The sequence below is a fragment of the Paramormyrops kingsleyae genome, chromosome 17 (genome assembly GCF_048594095.1).
Source record: "Paramormyrops kingsleyae isolate MSU_618 chromosome 17, PKINGS_0.4, whole genome shotgun sequence".
In the NCBI taxonomy this organism is placed as follows: domain Eukaryota; kingdom Metazoa; phylum Chordata; class Actinopteri; order Osteoglossiformes; family Mormyridae; genus Paramormyrops; species Paramormyrops kingsleyae.
Window position 1 is genome coordinate 449,128 of NC_132813.1, and position 21,079 is coordinate 470,206.

Sequence of the window (21,079 nt, forward strand, 5' to 3'; positions counted from 1 at the left end):
TGCAAAATAAAAAGTTTAATGCTCTGTTGCCTCAGTACAATGCACATTTTGTCAGGCGGTTGCTTCAGTGACTATAATCATTATAAGTAAAACAGCAGTTAGCCATTAACTTAATTGTGTATAAGGGTGCAAACCATCTCATCTCATGAAGGAGTATGTGGTTGAGTTAAGAGGCTGTACTGCCTCAGACATGCTCCTGTTATAGAACTAGCTGAAATTAAAAAATAAAATAATAATAATAATAAAAATCCATTCAGCCATTGATGGTAAAATAAATCCATCTATCCATTGATTGACCTCCCACTTATACTTGGCAGCCAGAGTAATGTACATAAATAAAATAATAATAAAATAAAAAATGTCCCTTACTGCTGCTACTGTACAGTGTTTCAGGACAGACAATTGTAACTCTATCGTAAAACTTTGTAAATCATTACCTTAACATAGCTGCACATGGCTGCAGTGCTGCACCCCGACATCAGCCACCAGGAGCTCATTACCCCCTGCTGCCGTAACCATGACAACAACCAGCCAATACACCCGGGTGAATCTCAATACTATCAATGCAAAGACCATACTTGTGGTCTTGCGAACTTGCCTTCCAAGGATGAACTTGGGTTGCAATTAATCATGAGATGCAACTGATGTATCCTTGATATTTGCAACATCCCAAGATTTTTACTGTCCTGGTGTACTTGTCTTTATTTGAATTGTAACTGGTCTTAAGCAATGGAAGATGACGTAAATGAGTACACGAGGATACAAGTATGGTCAGTTACACATATTGAGATTCACCCCTGGTCCCCTGGGTTTTGAGGGTGAGAAAGTATAGCTTCTTCCTTAGCTGTTCTAGATGTTTTGGTCATTTTACGTTTTGTCATTGTAGGAAACCTTGTGCTCCCACTAAGATCAAGCAAAGGTACTGAGATGTTAAGCCTAATTTATCTGTGTACCTGCCAGAGGTGGATAATGTTACTGTTACTGCCTGTTACAGGTGGACGGCTGTTGAGCAGAGGCATGTGAATATTACCCAGCCTCAGCTGAAAAGGGGAAAAATGATGACTTGTTGTGAATACAGTATCAGCCATGTACATTATAAACTGGGTATAAAATGTGTTCTGACAGGTCCTCTTTGACCCATAAGTCATATGTTCCAGCAAACACAATGTGGAGCCCTTAAACATTATCCAAAGAGAATTAAAATATTATAGAAACCCAAGGAAGGACACTGGAGGTACAGGATGTAACAAGTGAGTCAGAATTCCAAGGAAATAACAATAAATTCTTTTCTGATGAAAGTGAGGAACTCCAAGTAAAGTTTTAAAAAATGGAACTGTAATGTTCTCTGAAAGCATAACGGCAGGTCACGCAAATGACTTCCTATTAAGGTAAAAGGACAAACAATGTCATGACTTCAGTCCTTAGTTGACGTTTTCTGCTTTAACTTAACTAAACGACAGTTATTTGCACCCCGGGTTGCTATTACATTTTAACTAATGAAGACGGTCGCTGCTCTCCGATTGTCTGGCCAAAGGCAGAATGAGCTGCGTTAACAGAACTTTGATGCGCAACTAGCTGCAACATATTATGCCCTGGGCCCAACTAGGGACAAAGAGCTAAGATAAGGATCAACAAGCACATTGATCTGCCCGTGATCAGATCGCTTGAAACTTAGAAAGAATGATTGGGGGTCACTTACTGCTTGTAGTTCGGATTACGAAAATAGAAACGAGAAATAGCAAGTTTTTAAATTCTATACAAGATTTAAACAGCTCTTTTCATCTATATCGTATTAAGTACAGAAATACCAATGAATGTATTGTTGTTTTTTATGCCTTATAGACTAACAAAAACACAGGGAATTAATATTCTAGGCTATTTTTCCTGCATCAATAAAACTTTGTCACCGAATGACTTTCGTAGCATAACAAACTTGTTTATTGTCTACTGAAGGCGATTTTAGTTTATTTTCAGTTGATCAGCTTTCTTGCACCATGTTCTTGCACGTGGAAAATCCTTTAACAGAAGGCTGGTATATTTTTTTAACTTATATCTACGTGTGTGACTAAAGTGTTTGGTGGAATGTCGCCTACTATTCCATCAATGCAATAACTGCAGGAAATTTCGCGCGCATTTAGAAAAGAGCGCTTATCACTTTTTAAGTGGACTTTAGATGTTCATTTCTTTAATTTAAAACGCTTCAACTAAGTGTTTTTGACTATATGTCATTTGGGAATCAGTAGCTTACTTTTAAAAGCCAAAACATATTAGTGAAAATTTAAGAAAACACTACATCATTAAGAAATATATACATCTTTATTGTTTACGTAACTGTAATTTGTTCGTAACTGGAAGCATAGGAATTGATTTTTTTCCCGTTACTGCTCAGCAACACGCACCAATACAACACAACACACATGCGCTTCAATCGCACGTCCATTCGCTGGTTCAGTTTAGTGACAGGTTAAAAGCGTGGAAGTGGTTTGGAACATTAGGGCCTGAAATTAGACTGAAATTAGACTGAAAATAGCCAATTTAAAGACACACGTGATGCTGGTAACAGACAGTAAGTTGCAGCGAGCTGGTTGCATAAAACCAGCTTGCTCTGAAATTTAACTGGAGATTGCATTTTAAAGATAACACATTTCTGAGCTGCACACATCCCTTCTGAAGTAGCTCTGATCCATTGGTGTGTACAAGCAGTCCGAGACGTACTCCGCGTTCATCGGGCTGTCTTGGGGACCCGACCAATGAGACAGGCAATAGCCGCGCTGGAAGCTGCAGTGTTGGTAATGGTAATTCTCTGCAACGAAACCATAATTCGAGTCCATCCGAGAAGGAGAGCTGTAGCACGAGGAAGAGGAGGAGTAGGAATCGGGGGGTGAGAAACTGTTGTAATCTGGGCTGGGAAGATTGAGCGACAGTGAGTCGGTTAAAGCGCTTGGAACCTAGAAGAGTAAAATGAAAGTGGGTCACAACAAAAATAAAGCATTAAAGAGTACAGATACATATTCGTGCAGTGCAGTTTGCTCACTGTAACTGAGTACAATACGTCAAGAAGAAAGCTAACTGCATCACATTTCTTTTTTATGTGCATTTCACAAATCTGCTTCTCACATGTCAAACTGCCGATTAACTAGCAAAGAGATCGCACTGTACGTTACGACAAAAACATACAAATAACACAAGCAGGTCAGCACGCGAGATTGTGTTCAAGCATACAAAATCCGAGCTTTCTCCTACGATCTCTTTGCAGTAATTAGTAGGCTATTTAAAGATGACAGATCACATAGAGAGAAAAGCTGTACTGCAGCAGCGTACCATTCCATTGATGTGATAGTCAGAAGTCGACAAAAAATGTCCATGAGCCCAGTGCTGCACGGAAGAGTCTGCAGGCAGAATGCTGCTGAAATTGTCTTGCGGAAACATGACGTTAGGATACTGATTGTCAAATGCTGAAGTCTCCATAGGGCTGTCGCAAAAGTTGTCGATGTAAGGGGACGTCTGGTAACTGGCATCCGGAATAGAGTTCCCCGAACACACGTCAAAATGATGGGCTGGGAAAGTGAATAAGGTATATGAAGTGGGTGAATAAGCAGAAGACATTTAAATTAGTAAATGCTTCAGAAGTGATGTCATGGGAGCCCTAGCCAACAGTTAAATCACATTTAAATGCAAGTTTATAAAAAGGGGCAGAATACACTGCGCGAATGGGGACCCGAGTATTTCAATTGTTTCTGTAATCCGAGTATTCTGCGTGAAGGTCGTTGGCACTCAATGTAAGTTTTAGTTTGGACATAACTTCTATGAAACCGATTTTATAACGGTCTAAATCTATCTGTGTTTATTTGTTTAAGCCTACTGTTATGTTAGTGTGGCATTGTTAGGCGATTTGCATAGATAGTGTTTTGCACTCCGCCCTTTGGGGGACTTTAGTAGTAGCCAGATTGGCTAACCTAAGATAGTACAGTTTTGTAATACGACGTACTGTATACCTTCTCACACACTGATATGCTTTCAGCGTTTGTACAGTTGAATGGTTACAGCAATAAGTTTTTGAAGGGATTTCTTCTCGTGTATCCTATATGCGCAGTGTAACTTTGTTTACAACAAGTAAGAAATGATTTGAAGGTAATGACTGAGAACACAGGCGTTCAATTGAACATTTTATTCAATCTGAAGTCTTTACAAACGCCTTGCAAAGATAAGGTGACGCCATGCTGGCATGTTTGGCTTCTTTTGAGCTTAAACGTTTTGGCTTGTTCTTGAGTAATATAAAATAACGTTGTCAGATTATTTAAATCTTACCAGGAATAGGTGTGGCGCAGCCATCCTGGACCGTGAAGTTCTGGGATATCTAAGGAATGAGGGAGAGAGAAAAACGGAAAGGAATGAGGCATAACAGGAGAGAGAGAGAGTACGAATTATTAAACCTGACCATTAAGTTTTCCCCCCTCAAATTAGGCCTATATGTTCTTTTCGCCAAGAACTGATCGTTACTCTCGACGAAGCACTTTGTAATATATTATTTTTTGATGTAGGGTACACACCATTTATTAACCTCTGCATTTATTAACGTCACGTCGATAAGGCCTGCATGTACTAAAAGTGTGTAACGACGAACTTTTTGCCTGTCACTCACCACGCCCCCTATTATTATTATGTTAAATATTTTCTGGAGTTTTTTTATAGTCAGTATGATGAGATTTGTTATCCGTGTTTCAGGTAACTGGTTGATGGTTAGCCCGTAGACTCAACAGCATAATTAATCAATTTACATTTCTCTTTTATATGGGGATAGGGCTTAACTGTGCAGACTCTCCTTGTATGGAGACCCATAAATTCCATTGAACATGTGCTACGGAAACAGGTCGACAGCTGCTATGTTTTACAACAATAAAGAGATATAGAGCGACTTATGCGATGAAGGTGTCACTGAGGAAGATACGTTTTTTTGTTATTTTTATTGATTTGCCTGGGATTTTTTATTTTTATTTTATTGGGCAGTGTAAAAGCCAGATAAAGGAAATATTTTGTCAGTGGTATTTGTATAACATCAGTCCTACCGCTCCCAATACTTAGGCAAAGCCTTCTTACCGTCGTGCTTTTAACGGCAGCCTGTCGGGCTCTCTGCTTCTGCAGCAGCTCTCTCACGGTGGCCTTCACTCGCACACCCTGGTACACCTTTGGTTTATCTGTGCCGGGAGAGTTAATCAGATGTTACCAAAGCCTGTATAAGCCCATCCACGCGGCAACACCCACGCCTTCTCATAACTGCAATATAAAAGTGATGTAACCTCCCGTTTGGTTCCTGTAGCCTGCTTGTGCTAAACATTTTGGAGTCCACGGTGGAAGTCTGAAAGAGCTGTCAATTAAAGTTAAACCGCTAGGCGGTTTCAGTAGCCTAACCATATGTGCAGGTAAGTATAGCCACGTAACCTCTATGGATATAAAGGTTAATCCGGCGTGTGTAATGAGCACGGAGTGGTTTTCAACCCTACAGTATAAATCACACGAACTTAAAAGAATGGTTTATTTTCAAGTGTATTACAAATAGCCCCCAAAACGGTGGTTGTATGGACTCCAAAGGACTGTAATTTGAGCTTGCTTACTGCATCGTAATCGTTCTCCGGCGTACGGCAACGAACGGGTTAGCGTTTCGAATTACAGATGTGAATAGCGCATTACTGCTGGAACTGGGGAAACGAGTTATCGGCCATTTTAAATGCAGGTTAAGCCGCGTAAAATACACTCATACGCGTTTTAAATTTGTAAACATGAATCTTGAGAATTAAAAAAGAGGAACGTAATCATAAGCCTACGTTTTTATCATACATCCAAATTCCCAAAACAGACCGTAAAGTAACAAAAGAATAGGATTTTGAATACTTTGACAAAGACACCCGAAGGACGAACAGCTAAAAGACTTGTAGACGGAATATGAAAAGTTGCGTTGTAGATCATCGATCGTGCGACATTCTTCTGTGCTCTCAAGTAAGTAAAGTTTTGTGTAGAACCAATATACATGTAAAGAATAACTGAATGCAGACAGAGGTTTGCGCTCTTCTAGCTAGTTGTGTTTATTCTGCATGCTCCAGCAAAGCGCATTTCGAGGAAAGTTAGTCTCCTTTGAACTGAATACGGGCGCAAACGCTATCAATGAACCACAGATCTCACATTAGCCTACCCGAAATCCCGATTTTTAAAAATTACGAAAAATAAAACAAACTTTTTGTCTACAACCCGTAGGCTACTTCTACGTATAATTCTGTGTGGTATGTAGCCTATAAATATGTATATGCACGAAAATGAGATACAAAGGTAGGCTAATAAAACAACGATAAAAATCATAAAAATTGACATTTTAAATACGGTCAATATTGGCCGAGTGAATAAAGAATGACGCAATTTTTGTTTTAAAATTCATCCCCCATGTCATCAGGCATAAACACGGCGATTCGCCATCATGTAAATAAAGGTTCTCCCGAAACCACGCCACACAATGGTTAAACCGATTAAGACACCTACGTGCCCCTTAGACTGTTACACTACCGGCAAAGTGGTTTTAAAGGCGATACGTTGCCAACAAAAGCTTCCGAGGTGTACTGATTAAGCGAAAACTTCTAGACCCGTCCTTGATAAATATTCATATATTAAGATTCCGGTGTATTTTTGCCCTTAAATGTGGCAAATAGTAAAGCTACAGGAAAGAAATACGATACGCCCCATTCGAACTGCCGCTTTAAAAATTGCCTACATGCGTGCATGCTTTACTTTTCTTTCTTATGTTTTAAAATAACGATTGTACATTAACTTTACCAATATCCGATGCTGCATAAAACAGTAATAACACCAATAAACTGTAAACTCATTACTATATATAGGCTACGTATAGCGAAAATTAATGGTAGCAGTCACTACTCTGCTTTTGAATTTGAAATAAGCAAATAAAAATGAACAGTAACATCTGCAAGTTGCAAAGTTACAATATGGCCAATAGTTTTAGCCAGGTTTTTTTGTTACACACTTTACTCGTAAAAGTAATGCACGTGATATGGTACTTGCATCCATTGAATGCATCGAACATGTCTGAAATCTCTGTACTTACATGTAAGGCTAGTTTATCGATGATAATCGGGAGTTCGCCAGCATAATCAACGTTAGATTTCCCCTTTACATGGAGGTAATAGTTTTGTTTCCAGCTGTTTATCTTACTATTTATAATTGCAGTGCTTTTGTTCTTGATATACTTTTAATAGTGACTTGCATTTTTCTCCTTTATATTTTTCAGGTATATTTCAAATTAAAAGACTGAAAAGACGAAGAATCTCAAGGAATTAAAATGGTTATAAACTCACCAGACATGTTGGCTGAAAGAAGTGAAAATCTCTGGAACAAGTGTTGCTGTGAGCCTCTTCAGTCAGTCAGCTCTGGCTCAATTATATGGGCTAGAATGAAATAATTACAAAAGTTGCACTAACTCTCAACACAAAAGTCTTAGACCTGGTCGAGGACATACAATAATATTGAATTATAGCTAGGGATATATTAGTTTGAGTATTTCTCTCTCCATGCCTACTATTTAAAACCTCTAGAACTCAATGATTTGACAATCAATGATTGCGCGATACTTTCAATTTGAATATTCAAAGGCTTCACAAAAAGAGTGTTCTTTTAGTGATATATACTATATTAATGCTTTAAATAAGACCCCTTTTAATAGAATATGGTGATATTTTGCTCCCAGACTCAAAATAAACGGACATTTTAAACATTTTATATACCTTTTAATATCGATGTGGTTAGCCCCCAAGACAAAGCACTATTTCGCTGTCAGAATCAAAAGCTGCATCTTAATAGCTCAAAACATGACGCATGACGTCTTCAACATGTTTTACAACTGGCAGTTATAGCAAATAATTATTTTCATAGATGTTTGCCACCATTTTTGACAATATTTAATACAACACTGAGGTTGTGGGCGTGGCATATGGCAGCAGCCATGTCATCACTGGCTGTGGCACGAGACCATTCCTGGATGTATCCAACATTATCTACCTGCACTTACGCCATATAAATATGACAATTAGAACTTGTCATTGTTGTGATTTGTGGTTAAAGTTAATGGGTAATGTACCAGTAGGATGTCTGAATATAAATAAGGACATTGGTAATTCCGGTAGAAGTATATCAATTAACTGCAAGGCCACTGAATTTAGCCAATTAAAATCCACTTAAGAGAGGCCTAAATCAAGAATGGAAATGATAGATGGTAATCAGACACAAATTAAGCGCTTTGATGCAATATTGTACTTTATTTCAGTATGATTCAGTACGAGAAACATCGTCATAATCTTCAAAATGGCTTTAATTTACTTTCCCCAAAAACAAAATGCTGGTGATCGGTAAAACTTTTAAAATAAACAAGTATCTTTCGTCACCCGAAAGATATAATTGTACTTGCTTAAGTTCAGAGCATTTTGGCTTTTACATTTATAGCCGAAGTACCCTGTTTCAGTTTGCACTGTGTTTTGAACTTACGCACGTGTAAACGAAATTGAACACGAAACCACATTATTATTATTATTGTATAATTTAATGATGTTACATGCGGATGCAATCAACCTTTATCTGATAAAACACCCAATCTCTTTGTCTTCCTTCAAGCACTCATGCCTACACACATAGATACTCTGAAAACGACGAAATCATATTTGTAATTGGTCTTCTAAGTCCTTACACTTATTTTATATAAACATTTTAGGCTATAGTAAATGACGGTACTAATGGTACCCAATTCCTGTTTTGTGATCCATCTCCAAATCATGTTTCATAAAGTTTTCCACTCGTTATTCTTTTGTTTAAATAATTTATAACCAATCACAGTGATTCCACATTGCCACACCTAACGTCGTTTTCATATCATACATCGATATTAATTATACAATGCCATATACATTTTTGTAATTAATGTTGTAAAGACAGAGTTGCAGTATTATTCTATTAAAATTAGTTAATGATTGTGTAAATAGTTAAAATAATGAGCAGAACAGGATAATGGAACGTAATAATAAGTAATTTTGCATGCGTATTTGGTTTACGCATACGTATATTCGTTTTTAAACAAAACCGAAGTTACCAATGATTAATGTTATTATTGCAATATCCTAAAATCTATGGTTAGAATAACTGTTAATGCATTCATGTGTGATATATTTAACCATTTATGTAAACAAGTACTTTGCAGATAAACTCAGTTCGTAAATATAAAGATTGGACATGATACAAGTAATGTTTTTATAGGCCTATTAAGTCAAAATATGGTTAAGTACAATTATTCACCAGAAGCAGGCTCTTGCATTAGACAGTATTTATACGAAAATAGACTCTATTTTCACTAAAACAGTTAACTGTCTTTGGAAAGAGCACGGTGATAATGAACTAGAAAAGTTAATATTTCTGTGTTTCACAATGTTTTCTCTGATTCGACCGTTAGCAATCGTGTGCTACTGTTTGGCCACCTGAAATTTCACTTTTGACGCAGCTGTGTATCTATCATTGGTGAATTATAGAGAAAATGTGCGAGGCTGACTTGAAAACTGTTGATCCCATCAGTACCTCATGCTGACCGACCATCGACGTCCACGTGTCTGCCGTTTTATGATATTATTACATTATACTATAATTTATTGGTCAGAGTGTAATACTTTATCCAGAGTCGCGACCCGTGTTGTACTTGAATTGCTGCGCCATCTAGTGTACAGCTCTCGACTTGAATCGGATCCGTAACCAAAAGTAACCACACAAAATACAAGAATTCTGGCATTTTTAGTTTTTTGATTGTATTCAAGGATTTTTATAAAATTGAGTCTTCCCATGTCGGGACAAGAAAAAAATTCCCACACGGTAAAATGCATCAGGTTTTATTATATTATGGGGACATTGTGTCCCCACAATGTAATTCATACAAAACACAGACACACACACACACACAGAAAGTGAACTTTGGGGTCCGAACACTAAGTTACGTCATATCCCTGGGGCACTTGGTGGGTCAGGAGCCCAGCTCACGAGTCGTGCGGTTCTGCCATGGCCAGGGCTGGACCCGTCTCTGAGTGTACCACCAAGTGTAAACTGGGTGCCCAGTTTACTTATTGCAAAGAAGGAAGATAACTGATTAACGAAAACAGGTTGAATTACATAAAAATGGCTAATCTTTATTATTCATATAGCCTAAACCTAAAAGATCTAATATTTCACAGTGAATATTTTATGGGTCCTACTGAAATAAAGGTAGCTGATTATGAGAAAGACCTTGGTGTGTATGTTGATGCTTCCATGTCTCATTCTCGCCAGTGCGGGGAAGCAATAAAAAAGGCCAATAGGATGTTAGGGTATATCTCCAGGTGTGTGGAGTTTAAGTCAAGGGAGGTAATGCTAAGATTATACAATTCCTTGGTGAGACCTCACCTAGAATATTGTGTGCAGGTTTGGTCACCATATCTTAAAAAGGACATTGCGGCCTTAGAAAAGGTGCAGCGTAGGGCCACAAGAATGATTCCTGGTCTTAGAGGAATGTCATACGAGGAAAGGTTATTTGAGCTAAATCTGTTCAGCCTCAAGCAAAGGAGACTGAGGGGGGACATGATCCAGGTCTATAAGATTCTAACAGGTTTGGATGCTGTTCAACCGAATAGTTACTTCAGCATTAGTTCAAATACAAGAACTCGTGGCCATAGGTGGAAATTAGCGGGAGAACATTACAAACTGGATTTAAGGAAGCACTTCTTTACACAGCGTGTAGTCAGAGTATGGAATAGTCTTCCTGATAATGTAGTGCAAGCTGAATCCTTGGGTTCCTTTAAATCAGAGCTAGATAAGATTTTAGCAACTCTGAGCTATTAGTTAAGTTCTCCCCAAGCGAGCTCGATGGGCCAAATGGCCTCCTCTCGTTTGTATAGTTCTTATGTTCTTATGTTCTTATGAATCATTTCGTGGACTGAAAGTACTGTTTAAACCATGCAAACCATGTTTTTACGGGACACAAGGTACACGACCATTCTGCCTTCCCCCTCTGTAGTTGTATCCTTTACCCTTGTGTGTTTTGGTTTGTTATACTTTGGTTTTTGGTTTTCCTAGTGTTTATTTTCTGTCATAGTCCTCCCATCCATAGCCCACACTCCTTTGTTAGGTTCTGGTTTTGTTTTGCACTTCTTGTACTCTGTATTAGCCTTGTATTCCAGTGGCCGGTGGCCTGTACTACGAAGCGGGGTTACTGGCTTATCGGGGTAACTTGTCGGATTTAAGGTAGTCTGGGCAAAATGTAAGTGAACGAATATGAAGTCCATTTAAACTGTGGTACCTTAAATCCGACAAGCTACCCCGATAAGCCAGTAACCCGCTTCATAGTACAGGCCACAGGTCACTAGTGTTAGAATATTGTTTTTTAGTTGTCTGTTAAGTTCCCTACTCCTGTGATTACCTCTTCATTAGTTCCATCTATTGCCTGTTACCTAGTGTTCCCTGTGATTGGTTGTCTGGTTAATGCTTCTGGCCTGCGTCCTCGTTAGCTCAGGTTTGTTTGTGTATTTAAGTTCCTGCTTTAGTTCATTTCCCCGGTTGGTCATTGTATGAGAGTTTGTGTGATGTTACTGTGTGTGGCTAAGCTAGTGATCCTAATTCTGTTGTCCTGCTTCTCAGTTGTCACTTTTTGGTAGTTTTCCCTGTTTGCTTTTGACTCCTCTCTGTCCTGTTTTGTCATAATTATGGTCAACTTTACACTGTTATGAGAAACTCTCATCTTGGATCTGAAACTTTGTAAGAATGATATGTATATATTAAAGGCAGACAACAGGCTTTTTAAACATTGGATCCTGTGGACATATTACGTGCTTTATAATTTGCATGATCACTTGCTTTTCATCTGCCCTAGCTACTGTTTATGGTCTTTTAAGATGGCTGGTGCAGCACAAGGTTTCCTGCGCCCTCCGCAAGAAGCAAAGTGCTGTTTCTTCAGTTACGGCCAGCAGTGACAGACCTGTCGCCTCAAGCTCTGCCGTTTACATGCAGTATCTTTTGCGATCGGATGCCCTGGAGGTTTGTTGTAAGATTCTTACTTTAACTTTTTCATTCTTTTAATTGCTTTATTGTTTTATTGTGTTGCTATCAGATCTAAACAAAACGTTTACACTAATCTTTGCCCAGCACACTGTGTGATGAAATATATTTGCCTTGTGTAACACCAAGTTTTCTGAAGCTTTTTCCCACACCGATGTTTCCATTGTCAGGAGAAAAATCATGTACAGGCATGAAATTTTTTGCATGCAATGAATTACATGTGTACTGAGGAATAGTCTTTCATGGCATTGCATTTAAAACAGATTTAAATAAAACACACTAACCCGAGACTGAAATATTTAAACCAAATCCACTAGGAGCCTTGAAGTCACATTGGATCCACATAATGCATTGAAGTACCAAAATGCATAGCATTATTCTATGTTAGGCAGAGGGGAGTCTGCTTTACTGCAACAGAGGGATTTAACCTGTGTTATGGCATTGACAGTGGTTTTGGGCTGGTCTGCAAGGTTGACATGGGCCAGGTTGTTAGGGCGCCACCCCGTGAGCATCATCTGTGGCTGCTGCCGAGGGGGCGAGACCGTGTGTGTGTGTGTGTGTGTGTGTGTGTGTGTGTGTGCGCAAAACAGGATCAGATGCAATAAGAGGTTGAAAATGATTACTTGCTAAAGCTTTTCCTATATTGCTTGCATTACTCTTTCCGGTATCCTTATTGCCTATTCTGTGTTTAACTAGTGTTCTCAGACTGGGCCAGGGGCGGGTAACTTTTTATATACATATTTATTTTTCAACTATATTAGTTTAGAAGCACTGACTAAGAGTGGCAACTCTAAATTTTGTTGTTTGATACCATTTTTTGCAATGACAAAGCTTCTACTACTACTACTGAATGGGATGCTTTTTGGATTATTGCAATACAGATTAATGAGCCAGAACATTATGACCATCCCCAAGTCATGTGAGTAAAACTGACTTGTAAAAACAGCTCATGTGTCTAAGGTATAATAAATGTAAGCTAACATTCTGCATTCACAGTCACCATGTTGAATGTGAAGAAATCAGCCAGGGTAAAGACTTGAATGACTTTAAGGGTCAGATTGTTATGGCAGATGACTGTGTCTGAAACGGCAAGGCTTGTGGGGTTCTCATGGTCTGCTGTGCTGAGTACCTGCTCAGTGTGGTCCGAGGAGGGAAAAACAAATCTGCAACAGGGGGTTTGGTCAAAGACTTCTCTGTGAGATCAGACAAAGGCTATGCCATGTGGTACAAACCAACAGAAAGGCTACTAAGGCGTGAATCGTAGGTAATTTTAAGGATGGTTACGGGATTGATGTGTCACAGCACACAGTCCATGGAGCCCTGTTGTGTACAAGGCTAAGTAGCTGTAGATCGGTCCAGCAGATCCCACAGATGCTCGACACACACCTGTCCATACACATGATGCAACAGAAAATGTGACTCATTAGACCAGGCCACCTCCTTCCATTGCTCCATGGTCCAGTTCTGTTGCTCACGTGACCATTGTAGGTGCTTTCTTCGGTGCACAGGGGTCCGCATGGACACTCTGACCGGTCTGCAGCTACGCAGCCCCTTACAGAGCAGGGCTTGATGGCACATTACAGCCACATCCATCTTTGAAATTATCTGCCATTTGTGCCCTTAAACTGGTTGATACCAAAGGGGGCAGCCTTCATTCCCGTCCCGCACTGAGGAGTCTTGGCCATCCCCCCCCTCCCCCGAAAGTCACTCCGCACTTTTCCGCTGCCCGTTTCTGCGCGCGTTCACAAAGTCGACTAAGAGTACCGAATGCCAGCTAATATATCCAAGTGCCATATATACTGAGTACCAGCTAATATATCCAAGTGCCATATATACTGAGTACCAGCTAATATATCCAAGATGTTGACAAGGTGCCATTTTTACAAGCCAGACAACATTATTCACTTCATGTGGGGGTGGCCTTAATTTTTTGGCTCATCAGTACAGTTTTGAGGGAACTTATGTGGGTTACCATTAGCTACAAAACCCAGGGGAGATGGTGGAACTGCAATGTGAGGATATGAACCCCTGCAGAGAAGAGCAGGTCTTGGCAGGTTCTGTGGGGGTGGGGTGGGGGGTTGACGATATGTACGTGAATTGGTGAATTGTCCATCTATTCCATGTCAATAACTGTGGGCAGGGTGCACCCAGGAGTCAATGGTAGTCCTCCGTAGAGCAGCAATGAAAGCATGTTAAGATCATTCTCAGCATCTGGGATACAGCAGGTCATTTATGGTCATTCTCAGCATCTGGGAGACCGCAGGACATTTAAGGTCATTCTCAGCATCTGGGATACAGCAGGTCATTTATGGTCATTCTCAGCATCTGGGAGACCGCAGGACATTTAAGGTCATTCTCAGCATCTGGGAGACCACAGGACATTTAAGGTCTTTCTCAGCATCTGGGAGACCGCAGGACATTTAAGGTCTTTCTCAGCATCTGGGAGACCGCAGGACATTTAAGGTCTTTCTCAGCATCTGGGAGACCGCAGGACATTTAAGGTCTTTCTCAGCATCTGGGAGACAGCAGGATCTGTCATGTGCTCTAACCCTAACCTAAACTCCGAAACACACCCAGGACGGCTCAGTAAAGAACTGAAAAACATTACTGCTATTTCTTTCCCCATTTTCTCGTCTGCAAGCGAGTTGTATGTTCAGGACGGAATGCACGATGAGGCAGCAGCGACCGATCAGCTGGATGAAGACTTGGCGGCGGGTCCTCCAGATACTGTAGCTCTGCTCTTCAAGCCGGCACCTGCCCCTTTCCTTGGTGGCCTGCAGAGCAAACACCTTAAACAAACCCGCACCTCCCCCACCTGCATGACGTCGCTGACACTGCCGTTTTTGGACCACCAAATCATTTTTTCATTTGATCCCTTTTCAGGTCCATAGTCTGTGGTATCTGTGGCACTATTGTAGCAGAAGAGAAAGTTGAGTTTTAAATCCCAGCTGCCCCCCCAGTGTTTGCTAATCCCTGCACTCTGTTTGTTGATGAGTATAACCTTAGGAGGTCTCTTGGGAGCTGCACCTGGCATGGGGCTGTGGAGATGTCTGTGCATTGCTGCCCTGCGCACGGCAGCTGGGTTCAAATGATTACTGGGTGTTTCCTGGCAACGGTCTTGGCAACAGACCTTGGGCCAGGTCTGGCTTGGGTCCAGGCAAACGTCGGCTCTCGGGCCTGGGACGCATGTCCACCTTGTAGCTTGCTGTTACAATCTTAATTTTTATGAAAAGCAATCAAATGGACAAGAATTTATAAAAAAAAAAATGACAAAATCAAATAAACAACTAAGATGGAATTTGTGTATAATTTCTGAGTAGACATGTCAGCAACAGGAGTAGTTTATGCTTAAGGATACAGGAATGGAAGTGCCTGGCTAAATGCGCTAATATCAAATTATTAATTGCTATTTTAAGGAGTGCCTCACCGGCTTCCTGCTTAAGATTTGTGTAGCACATGACACCGTACGTGACGCACCTGCACCTGAGATACCAAATAATACACAGTGGGAAAAGCAGCCTGCCTGGCTGCTCCCCCCAGCGGCTGCATTATCAGCTGCAGGGACACTTACCGCCTTGGGGTAGCGCCATGGGGGCATGGGAGGCAGCAGGGCATTTAAATGGGGCATTCAAATGGCACAGCTGCCCCTTGCTCTCACGTTGACTACAGATACAACAAAATGAACAGATTTCCCCATAATCCCTTAGTGACTCTTTGGTCATAGTGTCAATGCATGCAAACCACATGGTGTGATAATCTAGAAAGTTCAGTTCTGTTTTTTTTTTTTTTTTTTTTTTTTCTTTTCTTGACTGCCATTATTACCGCAGATCTTGCTTGTGTTCCTTAGAAGGTGAGGTTACTTTGAAATCATCTTTATCAGGAATTCTTTCATTGTTTATTGCTGGCTGGCAGGATCGTGGCTTTGACATGGTAGAGGGCTGTCAGTGGAGGGCAGCTGCATGTGGTTGTGGTGGAGCAGACGGCTAAAAGGACGCCGAGTTTCTGACGGCTGCATTTGCATGTGATTTGCCACTTGTGAGACCTCCTCACACCTACCACAGAGGCTTCATAAGCTCCCTGCGTTCACCCGGTTGAGCACAGCACTGAATGATGATCATATTGCTGCCTGAAAATATATTACACTTTTCAGATTAGATGACTGGTGATTTTTTTCTCAGTTAGAGATCCAGCTTCATGCAGTGTAAAACACCTTTGGGGCAGTGGGTCATTATCGCAGAGTAATATTTCAGTGTCTCAGGTAAGTGTGAGCCCGGTGCAGAACCTATGGTGCTGATCCACTGTGCACTAGCGCTGCCACGTCTTGCCTGTTGCTACTGGCACTTATTATCAGCCCAATAACTGACCGATCAGTCCGCTTTGAAGAGAAATGTTTTCCAGGCAAATAGACGAATACATAACACATCTTCCTTTAGTCATAGCATCGAATTACGTTGCTAAATTCTGGCAGATCATGTGTAACATATACGACTTAGAGGAATAACGCAAGTTATCGTTTCATGTTGTCTCTGGTTTCATTTTATTCCTCTTCAATTGCAGCACATTTTGCTTACAGCTATCTTCAGGTATGCCATGTTATTGCATGTCAAAATAAACCCGTCGTCACGAGCAGCTGCTGTAATAGATGTTATGTAAAGGAACGTGTCAACACTCAGTGGAGAGGGTGTATGCAATTTAATTTGTTTTGACTCGTTACCTGTGGTAGCAATATATACTTTTATATATACAATAAATATTTTCTGTAATGGTTTGAACCTGATAATATAAATGAGATGCAACAGTATAAAAGTGCAAAGTGTAACATTTGCGATTGCTGAAGCATTATTTGTTACCTTTGACCAGGCTCTCATTTCTGACGGCAGTTTCCTGAAGCGTCTGTGCCGTGTCTGGGCTTGATGCGGCTGAATGTGCAGTCGGGGGGGGGTTTTACATTTAGCATGTCTCTTGGTGGACAAAAGACAGCGAAACCTCACCAAGGGCATTTTCCTTGTGAGGGGGGGTGGGTTCCCAGTTAAAGTAAAGGGCTGTTTATTTAGACGGAGCCCAGTATGGCCTTTGTGTACGTCCCATTCAGGTTTACGCCTGCCAGCCTCAGTTCTCCACACTGTTTACACAAGCACATCTGCATTCCCACATACAATCCACCGTGGGTTTTCCACTTTCCAGGCTCATTAATAAAATCAGAATAGTTATATCATTTATGTTATATTTTTGTGATGATGATATAATGTTACTGTTGGTCTGACAGTTTTTAATATGACACCGACCTATATGCCCCTGTAGTTTGATCACATCATTTTGACTAATTAGGTGTTTTAACTGTGTGCAGAGTTAACATGAGAGCGAACAGGTAAAATGAGGTGAAAAGTGACCCGTGTCACAGAACCTATTAAGTACAGTCCTGTACGAATGTATCAGTGACATTCATCCGTCACAGTTCAAGGCCCGATAAGCCCATTGTTTGCTTTCCGTTGATATTTTTTGAAAAGTGGATATGAATATTGGTTAAATATTATTTCAATGGAATAAAAAGTACCTTTTCAACCATGACACACACGCACACAACATAGAAGTTGAGCGATAACATGAAGCTCAAACACAAATGTAACATATTATTCAAAATGATTGACAGGCTAACTGAAAGCCAGCCCTGTCTAAGCACACTTTTAGTAATTGGCTTTGGATTATTTTAATGAGTTTTAACCTGATATTAATCAGAATGCTTGATGGTGGGCTTTTTAGTCATTTTGACGTTTTCTTTCAAAGGTATTTGCTGGCCTTGTCACTCCTCATAAGATCCATCCATCCATCTATCCATCAATCAGCCCTGTATCCAGCACTGGGTCACGGAATCCTCATGGCATTTTAAACATAATATAATGCTGACCTGTGCTGGACAGATACGGGCCTGTCGCTCCAGCAGTGACTGCTGTCTGCCTGCCATGTCTACTTCTGGAATCTCAAATGGAAGTGTCACCCCCCGCCTGCCTTGCGCTGGCACCCGTGTCTGCGCAGGATTGACAGCTGGTGGGCAGAATCGGGCCCTTGTTTATGCAGGTTGGGGAGGGGGGCTGAATAACAGGTTTCTGATACATCTGAGCGGACAATGGTGCATTTGTGTGGCTCCCCGCAGGCCGCCGGGCAGGTGAGCTCCCTGCTGTCTTTGCATAGCCCAGACCAGACGGGTGACGGGTGAGTGTGCCCACCGCAAAGCCATTCCTGGGGACGGCGATTGTTCCCCTTTGCACTGTGAGTTAATTCACAGGCTTCTTTCCTCTGCTTTAGCCTGGCCCTACCTGTGCTCTGATGTTTACCTTGGCTCTTTATTTCCTGCCGTGGACGTGCACAAAAGGAAAGCATAACCTCACATGGACTGTTTTTTTGCTTTCGGATTAAGTGGCTCATGAATCATTAGAATAAAAAGTTAAAATGTAAATACATGCCTGGTTCGGAAGCAACAGACTGCAACTGACAGACCGCAAATGATGTTCTGGTCATGTCTGCATTCTGAAAGAAAAAATATAAAAGGCAGAATGAATGAAAGGAGGGGAAAAAGAGAAAGAAATAAATGGGGAAAAGAACAGGTGACAGGTGAGCTAAGAGAGCCCTGAGTGAAGGAACACGCTGAGACTATTCTGGGCTAATTACACTATAAACTCTGCAAAGAAAATAATTAAAATATCTTTTACATATTTGGAGACAATACCATCCACCGAAAATCTTTAAACTGATCTTTGCTGTATGTTTGTGGATTACTGTTAGAAACTACACCTAAAAATCACGACAGAAAGCATTACAACAGTCTTACCACAGTTAGAGGAGCAGATTAAGTTTTTTCCTGCATGTCTAAAGCGTCCCAATGACACAAACTGAAAACTTCAAAATGACGGTAACATCCGGCGTGTATTTCCATCTGAGGGCTCAGCGCTGTCTCTCGTATGTACATATTGACATGTTAAACCAAATGATTTCAAATAAAACCTCATTTACAAATCTGGAGAATACAATTGGTTAGTCAAAATATTACAAAGGAAGATTCATTAAGTAGCATCAATCACCAGACCAGCGCCAGCAGTATTAGGGGCAGAAAAAGCTTTTATTTTGTTATTTTACTGCCTGTTGTTTTCTTTTAATTTTTATTAGTTTGTAGTTCATTATCCAAAGGTAAATTTATTTGTGGGTCCATTTGCTTAGCAGGCATTGGATAATGTCCATTACCTGTGTAAATAATTATCATCATTCACCAAACACAGATAACTATAATGGCTCCATTTAGTAGATGTTAAGACAGGGCCTTGCCATCATGTTAGTGTATTATTTTAGTTTTTCATTGTGAATGCTGTAGTTTCCCTCTAGGATGAATAAAGTTAATCTAATTTAATCTCATTACTTAAAATTGAATTAAAACATTTTGCTTGTGTCCAAGCTTTTTAACAGCAATTGAAAGAGTGGTGTTCAAACAACACAAATGTATTTTATATTTTATGAATTTAGATGGAAATTATTGTTCAGGAAGCAATTTTTGCATGTGGTGTCACAAATAAAGATGTCTGGACAGTTTCTCAGTCATAGGTGCCGAGTGAGAAAATATCTCACAGCACGTCTGGGGTGAGCAAGAGCAATGCCTCCCCCCAGAACATTTGGGGTGAGAAAGAGACGACTCCCCCCAGCACACTCAGAGTGAGAGTGACACCTCCCCCCGGCATGTCCGGAGTGAGAAAGAGTGACACATCCCCCTGGCAAGCACAGATTGAGATAGACACCCCACCAGCACTCCCAGTGCAAGAAAGAGAGACATCTCTCCCTGGCATGTCCAGAGTGAGCAAGACACCTCAGCTTGGCAAGTCCAGAGTGAGAGAGACACCTCAGCTTGGCATATGCAGAGTGAGAGAGACACTTCCCCCTGGTACACCTGGGGTGAGAAAGAAAGACTGCTTCCCCGGGCACACCAATAGAGTGAGAGAGACACCTCCCACCCACAATGCACGGAGTGAGAGAGACACCTCTCCCTAGCACGCCCAGGGTGAGAAAGAGAGACACCTCCCACTAGCTCGCCCGGAGAAGCACCATCGTGATCATAGTGTGTCATGGGTTACCAGTCAATCTTAGAGCACACACATGAAATTATACTTTGTAGGCAATTTAGAGATGCCAATAAACAGAGGGAAAATGTGTAAGCTCCACACATACACGGACAAACACACAGAGACACTCACAGACAGACAGACAGACACAGACACTCACACACATACACTCACACACACACAAACACACAGAGACACTCACAGACAGACAGACACAGACACTCACACACATACACTCACACACACACAAACACACAGAGACACTCACAGACAGACAGACACAGACACTCACACACAGATACTCACACATACACACACACACAAACACACAGAAACACTCACAGACAGACAGACACAGACACTCACACACAGATACTCACACATACACGCACACACATACTGTATATAGACACACACATACACTCACACACACACACACACAGACACTCACAGACAGACAGACAGACACAGACACTCACACACAGATACTCACACATACACACACACACAAACACACAGAAACACTCACAGACAGACACAGACACTCACACACAGATACTCACACATACACGCACACACATATATAGACACACACATACACACACACACACACACACAGACACTCACAGACAGACAGACAGACACAGACACTCACACACATACACTCACACACACACAAACACACAAAGACACTCACAGACAGACAGACACAGACACTCACACACAGATACTCACACATACACACACACACACACACACACAGAGATACTCACAGACAGACAGACAGACACAGACACTCACACACATACACTCACACACACACAAACACACAGAGACACTCACACACAGATACTCACACA

The 21,079-nt window shown here is 40.9% G+C and overlaps 1 protein-coding gene and 1 long non-coding RNA gene across 3 annotated transcripts; one reads left to right on the forward strand and one right to left on the reverse strand.

Moving 5' to 3' along the window:
* Positions 1-2,297: 2,297 nt before the first annotated feature.
* linc.pou2af1 (lnc RNA pou2af1) lies at positions 2,298-7,630 on the reverse strand. 2 transcript variants are annotated; one of them, XM_023792432.2, is made up of 5 exons: positions 7,359-7,630; positions 5,098-5,195; positions 4,309-4,357; positions 3,322-3,557; positions 2,298-2,948 (listed from the first exon to the last, which is right to left on the reverse strand). In XM_023792432.2, the coding sequence occupies exons 1-5, from the start codon at positions 7,363-7,365 to the stop codon at positions 2,631-2,633; spliced, it is 708 nt and encodes a 235-aa protein (XP_023648200.1). In that variant the 5' UTR covers positions 7,366-7,630; the 3' UTR covers positions 2,298-2,630. The 2 variants fall into 2 exon arrangements, with proteins under 2 accessions (XP_023648200.1, XP_072557169.1); XM_072701068.1 differs by lacking the exon at positions 7,359-7,630 and adding an exon at positions 5,298-5,548.
* LOC111833817 (uncharacterized) lies at positions 5,697-15,415 on the forward strand. Its single transcript, XR_011983203.1, has 2 exons — positions 5,697-5,994; positions 7,292-15,415. It is a non-coding gene; the product is annotated as an uncharacterized lncRNA (long non-coding RNA).
* The last annotated feature ends 5,664 nt before the right edge of the window (positions 15,416-21,079 follow it).